General features: G+C 54.8%; 8 protein-coding genes across 8 annotated transcripts; 4 read left to right on the top strand and 4 right to left on the bottom strand.

Annotated features, from left to right (window-relative positions):
* Positions 1 to 417: 417 nt before the first annotated feature.
* On the bottom strand, positions 418 to 1,580 carry ASPACDRAFT_127734 (MIX23 family protein). Its single transcript, XM_020197054.1, has 2 exons — positions 1,179 to 1,580; positions 418 to 1,102 (listed from the first exon to the last, which is right to left on the bottom strand). The coding sequence occupies exons 1-2, from the start codon at positions 1,249 to 1,251 to the stop codon at positions 576 to 578; spliced, it is 600 nt and encodes a 199-aa protein (XP_020051197.1). The 5' UTR covers positions 1,252 to 1,580; the 3' UTR covers positions 418 to 575.
* A 241-nt stretch (positions 1,581 to 1,821) lies between these two features.
* Positions 1,822 to 2,987, top strand: ASPACDRAFT_55491 (putative formamidopyrimidine-DNA glycosylase; the record flags this gene model as incomplete). Its single annotated transcript, XM_020203006.1, has 2 exons — positions 1,822 to 2,414; positions 2,471 to 2,987. The coding sequence occupies 2 exons, from the start codon at positions 1,822 to 1,824 to the stop codon at positions 2,985 to 2,987; spliced, it is 1,110 nt and encodes a 369-aa protein (XP_020051196.1).
* Positions 2,988 to 3,115: 128 nt separating this feature from the next.
* On the bottom strand, positions 3,116 to 3,694 carry ASPACDRAFT_48303 (uncharacterized protein; the record flags this gene model as incomplete). The annotated part of the gene is made up of 1 exon (XM_020202103.1): positions 3,116 to 3,694. The coding sequence occupies one exon, from the start codon at positions 3,692 to 3,694 to the stop codon at positions 3,116 to 3,118; it is 579 nt and encodes a 192-aa protein (XP_020051195.1).
* Positions 3,695 to 4,344: 650 nt separating this feature from the next.
* nar1 (iron-sulfur cluster assembly protein NAR1) lies at positions 4,345 to 6,518 on the top strand. Its single transcript, XM_020197748.1, has 2 exons — positions 4,345 to 4,654; positions 4,738 to 6,518. Exons 1-2 carry the CDS (start codon positions 4,547 to 4,549, stop codon positions 6,382 to 6,384), a joined length of 1,755 nt encoding a protein of 584 aa, XP_020051194.1. The 5' UTR covers positions 4,345 to 4,546; the 3' UTR covers positions 6,385 to 6,518.
* Positions 6,519 to 6,879: 361 nt separating this feature from the next.
* On the top strand, positions 6,880 to 7,226 carry ASPACDRAFT_48301 (Rpo12/RPC10 RNA polymerase subunit family protein; the record flags this gene model as incomplete). The annotated part of the gene is made up of 2 exons (XM_020202102.1): positions 6,880 to 7,103; positions 7,202 to 7,226. The coding sequence occupies 2 exons, from the start codon at positions 6,880 to 6,882 to the stop codon at positions 7,224 to 7,226; spliced, it is 249 nt and encodes an 82-aa protein (XP_020051193.1).
* Positions 7,227 to 7,811: 585 nt separating this feature from the next.
* On the bottom strand, positions 7,812 to 9,176 carry ASPACDRAFT_55489 (anthranilate phosphoribosyltransferase; the record flags this gene model as incomplete). The annotated part of the gene is made up of 2 exons (XM_020203005.1): positions 7,812 to 8,777; positions 8,850 to 9,176. The coding sequence occupies 2 exons, from the start codon at positions 9,174 to 9,176 to the stop codon at positions 7,812 to 7,814; spliced, it is 1,293 nt and encodes a 430-aa protein (XP_020051192.1).
* Positions 9,177 to 9,557: 381 nt separating this feature from the next.
* ASPACDRAFT_64785 (mitochondrial 54S ribosomal protein uL10m) lies at positions 9,558 to 10,595 on the top strand (the record flags this gene model as incomplete). The annotated part of the gene is made up of 1 exon (XM_020204037.1): positions 9,558 to 10,595. The coding sequence occupies one exon, from the start codon at positions 9,558 to 9,560 to the stop codon at positions 10,593 to 10,595; it is 1,038 nt and encodes a 345-aa protein (XP_020051191.1).
* Positions 10,596 to 10,846: 251 nt separating this feature from the next.
* Positions 10,847 to 12,361, bottom strand: ASPACDRAFT_82325 (phosphatidylinositol-specific phospholipase C). Its single transcript, XM_020206069.1, has one exon. It carries the CDS (start codon positions 12,345 to 12,347, stop codon positions 10,908 to 10,910), a length of 1,440 nt encoding a protein of 479 aa, XP_020051190.1. The 5' UTR covers positions 12,348 to 12,361; the 3' UTR covers positions 10,847 to 10,907.
* Between the last annotated feature and the right edge of the window lie 937 nt (positions 12,362 to 13,298).

Here is a 13,298-nt window from a genome sequence, read left to right as displayed (position 1 = left end):
TGTGCGGAAGACGGAAGCTGGGCGGTGGTCGTGCGCGGGGAGGGGAGAGAGACAGAAAGAGGGACGGGACTCGATACTCCGTAGTAAAGGGTGGAATGACGATTGATGATTGCTGAGGCAGCGATAAGCTCTGACCGATTTTACAACAAGAACTTTTGACAGGAAATATCACAAGAAGAACGGCAAACAACAATGAACAATCTGGGGTTTTTTGAGTTGAGTAATTTCTATTGAGGACGCTACAAATAAGCTGTATTTATTCGCAAAGTTCTTTCCCGACCGCCGTCTTCCGTCGAAGGCTGCCCGGTATTAGTCAAAATGGTGATCCGAAGCGGCTCTTGCATGCATATGCAACTCTGCGCAGACAGCCTGTCTATTCACTATGCTAGGTTTACTCAGTGGAAGGAAGCTGAAAGAGTGAAGAACGCCGTTGAATGCTACTGTTACATGGTCATTTACATACATAACTAGTCAAAATGGTCAAATGACCGCTTGTGCTGGCCGGAATCGACCCGACCTTCCAAAGTAGAAGACTTCCAAGCGAGACTCCATCGACCCTGAAACCAAGGATAATCTTACAAGTCCCTCACTGGTCGTTGTTTGGTTTCGCGCCACTTGTTCAGCGCTTCTTCCCAGCTCTCTGATGAGCTTTCGCATCGCTCCGTCACAAGACCCCAAGTCCGCGCGCGAATGATATCCTCAACGCTTCTTTGATACCGAACGAGGTATGCTAGGGATTCCGTGCGTGGTTCGCGAGGGAAGAACCGCGCAGAGTAAGGATCGAGTCTTTCGTCAACCACTCGCTCGCGGTCCTTAGCCGACTCGATTTCCCGCAGGAGAAGGTCCGGGTCTTCCGGATCAGGGCTCGTTGCTACACCAGCGCAATAACTGAGCACATCTGACCGCGCCTGCCATGACGGGAACAACACTTTATTCTTGAAGCCTTCGCAGGCTGGCGGATCGATCGTTCGCTCCGCCGTGGGGTCTATCTGGCGGGCGGCCGTTGAGGAGGGGTCGAAACCGTCCCGCGCCGGAGTATACAATGCATTGAGATTTTGCGTGATCGAGTCGTCTATCGTCGATCGTGAGAGGCGCAAGAATTCTAATTACCAATGGAGACCTTCGTCAGCGCCTGTTTGTGACATTGCACGCTCTCGTGGCGACGGGAGTCTACATACCTCGGAGTGCCCTTTCATTGAAACAAAACTTGGGGCTTAACGCAGGGGCCGCGGTTGAAGTTTGGTGAGACATTTTCTGACCCTCTGCTTTCCCTGCCTCCCCGTCCAACGCACGTTTCTCGGCCCAGAATAAATCCACTTTGTATGTTGAGAATGCGGTTCAAACCGGCTGTGGGTGGCAATCCCGTCTGTTGGCGGCAAGTCGATCAGCGAGAAGAGAGTATCGCTGGATTTTTGTCAGAGGCCGAGGAAGTTTTTGAGGTGGTTGCAAACTCCTTTGACGATAGTTTGAGAGTAGTCCAAAGTGTATTAGGAGCAGATATGCGTGAGGATTAGCTAGGACCTGAAGCGATGAAGTGGGAATAATGCGCATGAGGGCCGGCCCGCATGCCGTCCAGACCATCAGCACTTCAGAAGCAGCTTACTGCCGGAAACGGTTAGCAATCTCAAATCACGGGACTACGTGATTCCTCGACGCGTGTTGCGGCGACACTTTCGCCTGACGAGGGATTCCTTCCAAGTCGAACTAATGCAATTCACTTTCAGTCCGGAAAATCTCCTCTGAAGCTTCATTTGTGTTAATCACGGGGATTCGAAATCTTGTACACGCCCAATTTGTTGACATACACCCCATCTTTCCGCAATGCCCGAGCTAGCGGAGGTTTCGCGTATCGTCCACTTCATACGCCACCATCTGGTCGGCAAGACTCTGACGAAAGTGTCTGCCCAACATGATGACATCGTCTACGGAAAAGTCGGAACCACTGCCGCTGAATTTCAGAAGGCAATGGAAGGAAAGAAGGTCGTTGGGGCCGGACAGCAGGGCAAGTATTTCTGGATTACCATGTCGACGCCGCCCCATGCGGTAATGCATTTCGGCATGGCTGGCTGGCTCAAAATCCGTGATGCCGACACATACTACTATCGTACCGATAAACCAGAGGACAAAGAGTGGCCGCCCAAGTACTGGAAGTTCTTGGTGGAAACCGACGGTGATCCCAAGGCAGAGGCGGCCTTTGTGGATCCTCGTCGACTAGCTCGCATACGGCTCGTCGATTGTCCCGCCGAAGAAATTCGCAAGCATAGCCCATTGAAAGAGAACGGTCCGGATCCGGTTGCTGATAAGGATACTGTCACGGAGGAGTGGCTTGCAAAGAAACTAAGGAGCAAGAAGGTTCCCGTCAAGGCCCTTCTGCTCGATCAGGCGAACATTAGCGGAATTGGGAACTGGATGGGGTATGTCCATTGTCCTTTTAGCTCCTAAGTACATTCGATGACTAAACTAGCTCTAGTGATGAAATCTTGTATCACGCAAAGATACACCCAGAGCAGTATAGCAACACCCTGAATGATGACCAGATCAAGGGGCTCCACACCGCTATGCACTATGTCTGCTCGACTTCAGTGGAAATGCTAGCGGACTCCGAGAGATTTCCGGAGCATTGGTTGTTTAAGCATCGATGGAGTAAGGGCAAGAAGAATGTTCCATCTGTCCTGCCCAACGGAGAGAAGATCACTTTCCTCACCGTTGGGGGTAGAACAAGTGCTGTGGTTCCCAGCGTACAGAAGAAGACCGGTCCAGTGGCAAAGGAAGTTGACAGCGATAGTGGCAGCAACTCGAAGCGAAAGAGAGACCCAGTCGTGAAGGAAGAGGATGAAGCACCAGTGAGCGAAGACGAATCCAAGCCAAGAAAAGCTAGCTCCAAGAGAGAGAACAAAAAAGCCATCAAAACCGAAGATGAGGAGGAAACCAAGCCGTCGGAATCAACAACCACAACCAGACGGCGCTCAACAAGGGTGAGGAAGTGATTCCATGTGGGGGCTTTCCTGTTTATTGTCGCCACCTTGTCAAATATAACTATAATGTGACGATTTCAAGATGAAATTCGACCTGGACATGTTATACCTCTGGTCTCGATTTCTTGCTGCGCGAACGCTTATATCGTCAGTCCATGAAGCTTGTCTCTGAAGACATCGAAATTCCCGTTCCCCTGCGCAATTGTCTTTGCATCGTCTAGGATTGCGAATACGATCTTATCCCACCAGCCTTGAAACTCTTTCTCCCGCAAAACTTCGGCCCAGCAATCAGCAACCTCGGCGTTCGGGTTTCCAAAGGCTCCACAACCCAGAGCCCCTAGCACAAGCCTGCGGTGTTTTTTATACGCGGCGATTCGAAGAATTAATCTCATTTTCAACTTCATTCCCTCGCGATCGCGCAGGCTCTTGTACCTCGGCGGGTCGTATTGGTGGTCTAGTTCTGGGTCTTGAATAGCAGCCACGCTAATCACGCTCACCACCGGGAAAAGGTCGGGCTTTTCCAAGTCCATCAGCTCATGGCCTTTGTCAATGCTCTCTCGGAAGACGAGGACGGATGGTGAATAAACAGCGCCGAGGAATCGCAGGGGGTAGTAGCGATATTTAAGTGTTGAGCTTAAGCTGCTCCGGTAGCAGAGTGCCTCTTCTTGGGCAAGGGCCCCGTTGAGCCATCCTCCACCGGGCCTGTTTGCATTGGCCATATTGAGAATACAAACGTGCTCTGCGTTGTTTTGATTATAGGGGTATAAAGAAGGACCCAGTGCAGTAGCCATATCGAAAGTATCGCCGAGCAGTATTTCCACCTGGGTTGTCAGCCTCGGGCTGAACCTAGGGTCAAGGGCTTCATATCTGGAGCCGTGACATATTTGCCCGATAGGAGGAGCGTCGGGACGTGTAGACAAAATCTTAGGGAGCAATGCATTTGTTTCTTTTGCGACCAATCTTAACTTCTCTCTTTGGCCTCGCCCCGGATGTTGTGCTCCTGCACGCGGCCGCTTCCGCCTTCCGCTCACCGGCCGAAAATAATCAGTAATCCGGTTTGGCGTCATTCGAGAATTGGTTCTAAGGTCTTGTAAAGGTTCAATGAGACCAGACAGAGGTATTGGCAACCCCTCTGTGTAAACGATTTCTATGTATTATACAATCATGCTCCTAGGCAGCAAGGAAGGCGCGTTCAACCGGTTGGTGCCTCGTGTCCGGTGGGCCGGCAGAATGATCAGGGACGCGATAAGATTAGACTGAAGCAGCAAGCGGTGAGCTTATCTTCGCCGATCGCGGGGCAGCCACTTCAATCTCATCCGCCATACAAATGCGGTTCCGTCGCCACGATGACAAAGCATTGATTCCAACTATCACAATTACCTTCAATTCGAGATCTTTCCCTCTGCAAGTATTCTAAACATTCCCTCTTTCATTTGCTGCTTACACCAGGCTTACTGCGCGCCTTTCTGTGACTTCACACTCAATTCACAAAGCGCTCGCTTGAATCCCTACGAGCTGCTGATCCCTCTATCAGTCCCAGTCTACTGCATCGGCCTCCGGCGTCTGCCACGATGAGTGCAATTCTCTCTGCAGACGACCTCAACGATTTTATTTCCCCTGGTGTCGCATGCATTAAGCCAGTCGAAACCCTTCCAAAGAAGGAGGAGTCAAACTCAGATGTACGTGCGCGAGCAATAACTTCCTCCTTCCCTCCTCCGCCCCACTTTGTCCAATAACAGGCCTCTAATTTCTAATTGTATAGAATCCTTATGAAGTGACCAAAGAAGACAAGGTTCAACCTGAAAACCTCCCTCCGGCTCAGATCTCTTTGACAGACTGCCTCGCCTGCTCTGGATGTGTCACATCTGCCGAGGCAGTGCTCATCTCGTTGCAGTCACACGCCGAGGTCCTCAACACTCTCGATACATATCCCGAACTATCGCTAAGTGGCGATGACGCTCATGATGGCGAGGGTCGGATATTCGTTGCGAGTGTCAGTCCGCAAGTGAGGGCGAGCCTGGCGGCGACCTACGGAATAGCAGAGAAGGATGCAGATAACATGATTCACCAATTCTTGAGTGGTCCGCAGGGTTTACGGGCTGGAGGAGCGAAGAACAGCGGTTTCACATGGGTAGTCGACACCAATGTAATGAGGGAAGCCGTTCTATCTCTCACCGCTGACGAGGTCAGCGACTCATTGGCTGCAACCTCAGACACCCCTGGATCGTCGTCACCGAAACGCCCTATCTTGTCTTCTGCGTGTCCAGGATGGATCTGCTACGCCGAAAAGACGCATCCTTTCATCCTTCCTCACCTGTCGCGTCTCAAGTCTCCCCAGGCACTCACCGGAACGTTCCTGAAAACGGTGCTTAGCAAGTGCCTGGGAATCCCCACCTCTCGCATCTGGCATTTGGCCATAATGCCGTGCTTTGATAAGAAGCTGGAGGCCAGCAGAGAAGAACTCACAGATGCAGCATGGTCTCCGTCCTCTGCTGAGTCTACCGCGCCAGTTCGCGACGTTGACTGCGTCATCACCACGCGCGAGCTTCTTTCATTGGCATCTTCCAGAGGCGTTTCGCTGCCCAGTTTGCCTTTGAAGCCTGTGACACAGCCACAATTCCCCAACCCAGTATTGCACGACTTCCTCTTCTCTAAGAGTAACTCAGCCCAGAATGCAACGACAGGTACCTCCGGAGGCTACCTCTACCATGTCCTCAAATGCTTCCAATCACGAAATCCAGGTAGCGAGATTGAGATTCAACGAGGACGGAATGCGGACGTTGTGGAGTACTTTCTGATGTCGCCCGAACATCAGCCCATTATGAAGGCTGCTCGCTACTACGGTTTCAGAAACATCCAGAACCTTGTCCGTAAACTCAAGCCAGCGCGAGTCTCGCGACTCCCGGGTGCGCGGACAGCAAATGGGGCGATGGGCGGCAGCAGACGGCAGCCGGTGGGACGGAATGCTGCATCAGGTGGATCAGGCTCAGACTATGCATACGTGGAGGTCATGGCATGCCCTGGGGGCTGCACGAATGGCGGAGGACAGATCCGCATTGAAGACGCCAGGGACGCGACAAGCGCACAGACAGAGAGTTCAGGGGAGACGCCAAAGCCCTCACCGCATGAACAGCGCGCATGGCTCGCTCGTGTGGACGAGGCTTACTATTCTGCCGAGTCGGACTTGGAGAGTAAGGTCACGCCTCAGTCACAGCCCCTGTCTCTTGCAGAACAAGAGGCCAGTGTGCATGTCGCCCTGAACCACTGGGCCACCTTCATGGGCGTACCTCTTTCAAAGCTGGCTTATACTACCTATCGGGAGGTTGAGAGCGACGTGGGCAAGCCCCAGGGGCCACCGGATGCCGCTCGCGTGGTTGAATTGGCTGGGAAGATCGGTGGTGGTTGGTGATTTCTGACATTTGATGACGACATATACATATACCCTGTGATGTTTGCATATATGATTCCATATCATTGCATTAGGACTGCATAGCTACGGATATAGATAAATAGTTCAGCCACTTTGTCCATATAACAACGGTCTTACCTTCAGCTGACGAGTAAAAGGATACCGTATATTGACAGCTCTATGAAAGCCCATCAAACCCATAATTTGGATGCAATGCTCAGAACCTCTTGAAAATCTTACCACCGCATAGCTAGATTACGTGCTCTATAGATCCGGGTCAACCCACCGCCTACCCCAAAGAAACTAGCCGTAGCCACCACCAGACCCAACAGCCAGCTGACTAACCGCTCCAGATCCTTCTATCTGCGCCGCGCAAAAAAGTTCCCGCGATAATTCCCCCTACCAGCTCACCCAACCATCGCATCGCAAACCTCCAACCCTCCATCCACCGCCATCATCCTTTACCAAAACCTCCTCTCACAACCAGAAACAAAAATGTCCCGCGAAGCCTACCAAGTCCCCTCGAACCTGGGCGGCTCCCAGAGCGCCTTCGGCGGCGCCGACGCCGGTGCGGGCGGCGCGGCGGGCTCCTCCCTCGACGGCCCCATGGTCGCCTACCTGTGCGGCGAGTGCAACTCGCGGGTGTCGTTGAAGCGCGGCGACCAGATCCGGTGTAAGGAGTGCGGACACCGTGTGCTGTATAAGGAGCGGACGAAGAGGTTTGTGCTTTTTTTCCCTCTGGGTTTCGGGGTTGGGTTCGGGGATGAAAGTGGGGGGAGTAAGGATGATCTCGCTGACTCTGGGGTTTGTGTTACAGAATGGTGCAGTTTGAGGCGCGGTGATTTTGAGATGCTCAGTTACAGTTACGTTACTTCGGGGGCTGGGTGAGATGAGGAAGGGAAGGGGAAGCAGGTTCACGGGGACCTGGAAAAGGAGATGGGAAGGAGCAAGAGGAGGAAGAGGAAGGTGGAGGGGATGATGGGGCTTACTGCTTGGATTACGATTGATGTGCATTTTAACTTGTGGTGTTTGGGAGTTTATACCACTTATTTTTTTTTCAATCTTTCAATCTCTTTGCGTCGTGGTGATGGTGGTGCGGATGCGCTGGGTAGACTGGGCAGGCTTCTTTGTCTTCAGGTTGGCTCGAAGATTGAGCTTCGACAGGTCGGGTCTGCGTGCTGTGGCTGTCACCGTGGCTATGGTCAAGCAGCAGCAGCTTACTGCTTGTGCATAAGAAATGTCTAGCGAGGCTGTCCTGCCAACGGGCTGGATTATCCCTTATTAATTCGGCGTTTTGTCCTATGCTACCCTACGCTACTCACAACTTCTTCAAATCAGACCGGTCTATGCGGCCAGAATAATCCAATCTCCCAATGCTTGTTCGTAGAATGACCGAACTATATAACGCACATACATGTTCAAAGTCATCACAGCTGGTTAGTCACTTCGATGAAGTGCTCGAAGCTTCGGAGAGCGGCGCCGCTCTCAATGCACCAGCGCGCCCGGCGGACACCTTCCTTCCAGCGCCCGCCGCCAGGTCCCCGCTCGGTGACCACCTGGCCATCGTCCCCAGGACCCATGTTGCTGGTTTCTGCCTCGCAAATACCAGACGTTACCAAAAGGGCGGCCACGTTCTGAAGCACAAAGCTCAAGATGGGGTCGTCACGGGGCAGCTCGTTGCGCAGAATGCTCATGAGCTTTTCGGCATTGTCCTTGGGCATTTTCCTCCCGAACACCTCCGTCAGAGGGTAGGCCTTCAGGCCAAAATCGGACGGGTGCAGCTGGAACATTTCCATCTTGACCAGAGTGCGGGGGTTCTGGTCCTCGTCGCAGGAGCACTCGTCATCCTCATTCTCCGGCTGCTTGTACGCGGCGTTGGGGTACTCTGACAGCCTCCAGCAGTTGGTCGCGCCAGCGCAGCTGATCTCATCCAGGTCCTCCGCGCCGCAGACGACCAACGCCTTCTTGCATCCGTTCTGGCGGAGCGCCTCCACGAAGACCGGTCCCAGGCTCTGGTAGGCCACGCCGACGACGCGGGCTTCGATGGCCCAATCAACAGGGTTGGCCAGGGGTCCCATGAGGTTGAAAATCGTCCGAAGACCCAGGCCACGTCGCACAGTGTCGGCGTACCGCATGCCGTGGTGGAAGTTGGGCGCAAACAGGAAGGAGTAATTGGTCGCAGCGTACACTTTGCTCAGGTTCTCTGCGGTGACGGCATCGATCTTCGGAGGGATTGGTGCCACGGCCTGCAGGACATCGGCGGACCCGGAGAAAGACGTCTGTGCCCGGTTACCGTGCTTCGCTGTGAGGAGAAGGGGAGAGGCAATGATGGACGAGGTGGTCGAGATGTTGAAGGTGGAATGAGAGTCACCACCGGTTCCGACAATGTCGCACTATAGCCAGCGGGAAGAAACAATCAGATAAGTGTACTATGAGGAGTGATCGGATCACTAGGCATCACATACCAGACCACCTCTGTACTGTCCCTCCTTCTTACCGCGGGACTTCATAGCCGCCTTAAGAGCAGCCTTGTCCACCTGGACGGCAGCTTCTCTCATGCGGTGGGAGCATTTGGCGATCACCTCTGCATCACGATCGAGTCCAGTAGAGTGCAAGAGCGTCAGAAGCGCGGCAGTTTGAATCTGCGAGAGCCCATCTTCGAAGATCAGCGCAAAAGCAGCAGCAATCTCGGTCGCGGAGACCTGAACCTCTGTAGCGGGGTAGGCGAGTCTCTTGAGGAGGGGTGAGATAGAGACCTGTCCCTGCTTGGTTTCCTGATGCGGAGCAGCCATTGTTCCTGACGAAGAGAACAAGATCACTAGCCAGGTGTTATAGCTTTCTCCAGAAGTGGAAAATGGAAAATAAATTGAAATGCGAGGAGACAATGAAAGAGACCGAAGCAGAAAGAGTCATTCGGTCCCCTCCGGCGCTGCGCAAGCAAACTTGCAGAATCTCACCGCCCCAGGTTTCGTCTAACCGCATCGGGACAACAAGATTTCGTGCCATATTTTCGCCAGTCCGCGATCCTGCCCCAGACATTGTGATTGTCGCCGGCGTTGTCAATCCCACCGGACTTGGGAAAACTTATTTGTCTCTTGGACCTACTTTCCTACCGCGTCCGTAATTTTTTTTCCTTTCTTCACGCCCTCCGTCAACTCCCTCCCACCATCAAAATGCCTCCCCGGATGCGTGTCTCCAGCGGCCGGCTCGCCCAGCCAGTCCGACGCCAAAGACTCTGCCTGTATGAAATGGCCATTGCAGCCCGATATGCCAGCACGGCGACGACCCCGGCCGCTTCCCACGAACAGATGACCCGCTCGCACGTTCCGATCGCCCACTATCCCTCCTCGCAGCCCCCGTCATACCGCCGACCGGAGTACCGCCGCTCGCAGCTCCTGCGCCAGTACACCTCGATGATCCGCACGGCGCCGCTGATGGTGTTCCTGCAGCACGACAACCTGCAGTCGGTGGAGTGGACGGCGATCCGGCGGGAGCTGAGCCACGCCATGCGCAAGGTGGACGAGAAGATCACGTCGGAGGGCCGCGCCGCGCCCGCGCTGGCGCCGCACATCAAGGTGCAGATCGTGCAGACCCGGATCTTCGAGGTGGCGCTGCGCATCGTCGAGTACTTCCGGCCCAGCAACACGGCGGCGGCGGCCACGCCGGACGCCGTCGACCCCGTCACGCAGACCTCCGCCGAGATCCCGCTGGACCCGAGCCTGTTCACGCACGACCTGTCGCGCGCCGCCCACGACGCCGTCCTCGATCACAAGGGCCAGCACGAGATGGCGCCGCTTCTGGTCGGCCCCACCGCCGTCCTCACCATCCCCCAAGTCTCGCCGGAGCACCTGAAGGCCGCCCTCACCATCCTGGCCCCCAAGGTCGTCGGCCTGCCCGCCCCGACCCGCAAGGCCAACCCGGGCTGGCACGAGATCCCCGTGCAGAACGGCCTGAGCAAGCTGTCGCTCATCGCCGCCCGCATGGACGGCCAGGTCATGGACGTCGAGCAGTCCAAGTGGGTCAGCAGCATCGAGGGCGGTATGGACGGTCTGCGGTCACAGCTGGTCACGGCGCTCCAGAGCATCGGCTCCAGCATCACCAACACCCTCGAGGGCGCTGGTAAGAGCTTGTACTTCACGCTGGAGAGCCGTCGGAGCGTCCTGGAGGAGGAGCAGAAGGGTCCCGAGGAGAAGAAGGATGAGTCCGCCTGAACACGGCGGTGAATACAATGTGGTTTTTCGGTGGGGGATTTCCCTTTCTTTTTTCTGTGTATAATAGCACCCATGTGTAACCTTTTCTTGTTTGTGTTTGTTCTTAACCCATTTTAGCATATGAGATCGATTAGAGATCGGAGTCTACTGCTCTAGGATACAATGACCTTTCTTTTTGGACTTCGTTTTACTGCATGAACGCTGGTCGTGCCTGCTTGAAGCTTTCGAAATAGGAGTAAATGGTATCTATTCAAACATCCACTATCAGATGGGTGTAATAATCATGCTACTTCAGGGAGGTCCCCGCCCATCCTACCAATCGTCCACCTGCGCCAGCCGCCTCTCCCTCACCCGGGCATTCATCCCTACAATACACCGCACCAGATCCCAGTCCCCATCCAAGCCCACCCAGTCTGTGACCAGGATGCCCGTGGACCAATCCCCATCCTCCCCGCTGCCATGCCGTCTGCACAGATAATCGACCGTAGCCGGATTCACCTTGGCAGCAATCTTCTCCGGCCACGTGCCGACCTTCCAGAAATTACTGGCGCTGAGGAAATTGATATAGAAGGGATGGTCGCGGGTGGCGGACGAATCCGGCAGCACGCCGAACGGATACACCGTGCCGCCGGCGCGCTGGCACTGGTCGCGGACGTACTGGATCTTCTGATCGATGTTCTGCGTGAGGAGGACCTCGTAGAAGTCCTGGATGCAGAGCTGGCCGCTGGGGCAGGTGGCGTCGGCGCAGTTGTCGGCCCAGCCGCTGGCGTCGATGCCCCAGCCGTGGCCGTCGTGGAGCTCCTTGAGGCTGTCCTGGATGTTGAAGCGGCGTAGCAGCACGACCTTGCCGCGGACCTCGCCTAGGGTCGGGATCTTGGGCTCCGTGTACCACCGGCTGCCCTCTGCGGAGGTGTAGTGGTCGCTGAGGATGCGGCTGAGCTGTTCGTCGGTGTGGTTTCCGGGCCCCTCGCGCTTCAAGGAGATGATCACCGCCTCTGACGGGTTTTCCGACAGGAACTCCTCAACCTCGCGCATCAGGTCCCGGAAGTACTTGCTACCAGTAAGGGAGATGGGGAACACGCTGTGCACGAGGATCAGCTCGTCGCGGTCCGCGTCGTCCGGGTACTGCGGCTGGACGCGGATGTCGAAGAACCGCACCCCGTTGCGCAGCTGCTCGCGCGGACTGACCGCTTGGCACCGCACCGAGGGCGCCGCGACATGGCAGGTCGGCGAGTTATGCGTGCCCGGGATGGAGAGCGAGGAGAGCAGCACGTCGCCGTCGAGCTCCCGCATCCAGGCTTCGAGGTGGGCGGACGAGAAGATGGTCAAGTGCGACTCCGGGGTGATGAAGACGCCCGTGAGCCGGAACTTGGGGTCATCGCTCATCGCCTTCATGGTGGCTGACTCGGTGGTCGGCACCGGGGTCTGGAGCTGGTGCTCCTCGCCCTCAACCTCGAAGATCCAGCGCAGGCGTTCCTTCTTCGAGTCCAGGAAGGCGCGGATCTCGGTGTGGACGGTCTGGAAGGGCGCGATCTCGAAGTCGGCTTCATTGTGAGTGAATGGCGTGGTGTCGTCGTGGATGGCGGCGACGGGTGTGGTGGCGCGAGTCACGTTGGTGAGCACGCGGGTGAAGTTCCTAGCGAAGGTTTGCACCCCTTCGAACGACCGCTCCGGCGCGCGGAACCGCTCGATGCGCTTAAGCCGGATTGGTGTTGATGTGACATTGCGGATGGTGAGATGTTCGGCAACCATCTTGTAGTGTTCACTCACTCGTGCATGCGAATTCGCTCGGGATGAAGGATAGGCTATTCTCAATCGATGTAGATGAGACGAAAGACCTAGGACACAAAGGGAAAATTTTTCTGCAACTAGGACCTAGGTCAAGAAACTTTCGGATAGGGCTGAAGCTGCGCGCGAGTCAAAGAAATAATCTGTTGGTAGGCATCAGCCTTTCAGAATAACAATTGGGGCGCAGCTTATCATTGGCAGTGGCTAGCGCTGAAGGAGATCCCCAGCTGAACTCCAGCAACAAATTATGGGCTCGGCGCCAATGGAAGGCAGGATTCGATCCACCGCACCCGGAAATTTCAGGCATGCCAAGGGTCAGCAGTCCATTATCAAACATTCGATTGATGTTTGGTCACCCCTGGGATATCAGATCTTTTACAAGTGAGGTGTTGGCATGATAATGATCGACAAAGAATTGCGGAAGTCTGGTTCGCAATCGTGCTCCACTGATATATAAAGCACGGACCGTAGTGGGGAAACATGGGTCTAGGGACTCGCACTCGTCTTGGATGACGAGGTTCAAATGATTATGAATGACTTTGAAGGTGTCCCGTCGTTTCAAAGGAGTAGATTCAGGGTGAACATTCGTTACGTGTCGGTTAGGCTAGGCGATGTTATTGGCATGAAGCTGGGCAGGTTAATCGGCTGGAGAGTTAATGAGGGAAGGAAGTGAGTAGAGACGATCCGGCGGATGGAATATGACAATGTCACTAACTAACGCACACGTATGTGATGTACCGGACCGATTCTCCTATAAGATCAGGTATAAGTCTTTTCTACGAGATAGTAATTCTTCAATGGCATTTTACCGGTTGGTCTATCTCGATCACTCCCTCAATTATGCATACTCCAGCGGAAAAACGCACGGCCCGGAGATGATGCGGAGATGCGGAGAAGGGTCACGTGCAATGACGC

The sequence above is a fragment of the Aspergillus aculeatus genome (genome assembly GCF_001890905.1).
Source record: "Aspergillus aculeatus ATCC 16872 unplaced genomic scaffold ASPACscaffold_23, whole genome shotgun sequence".
Classification (NCBI taxonomy): Eukaryota; Fungi; Ascomycota; class Eurotiomycetes; order Eurotiales; family Aspergillaceae; genus Aspergillus; species Aspergillus aculeatus.
This window is presented reverse-complemented; position numbering and strand designations above follow the sequence as displayed.

Bases quoted from the DNA above. Each gene is read 5' to 3' on its own strand.
- ASPACDRAFT_127734 (XM_020197054.1), bottom strand. From the start codon at position 1,251: ATGTCTCACCAAACTTCAACCGCGGCCCCTGCGTTAAGCCCCAAGTTT. The intron at 1,103-1,178 runs GTATGTAGACTC...ATTGGTAATTAG, and splicing joins CAATGAAAGGGCACTCCGAG to AATTCTTGCGCCTCTCACGA.
- nar1 (XM_020197748.1), top strand. From the start codon at position 4,547: ATGAGTGCAATTCTCTCTGCAGACGACCTCAACGATTTTATTTCCCCT. The intron at 4,655-4,737 runs GTACGTGCGCGA...CTAATTGTATAG, and splicing joins AGGAGGAGTCAAACTCAGAT to AATCCTTATGAAGTGACCAA.
- ASPACDRAFT_82325 (XM_020206069.1), bottom strand. From the start codon at position 12,347: ATGGTTGCCGAACATCTCACCATCCGCAATGTCACATCAACACCAATC.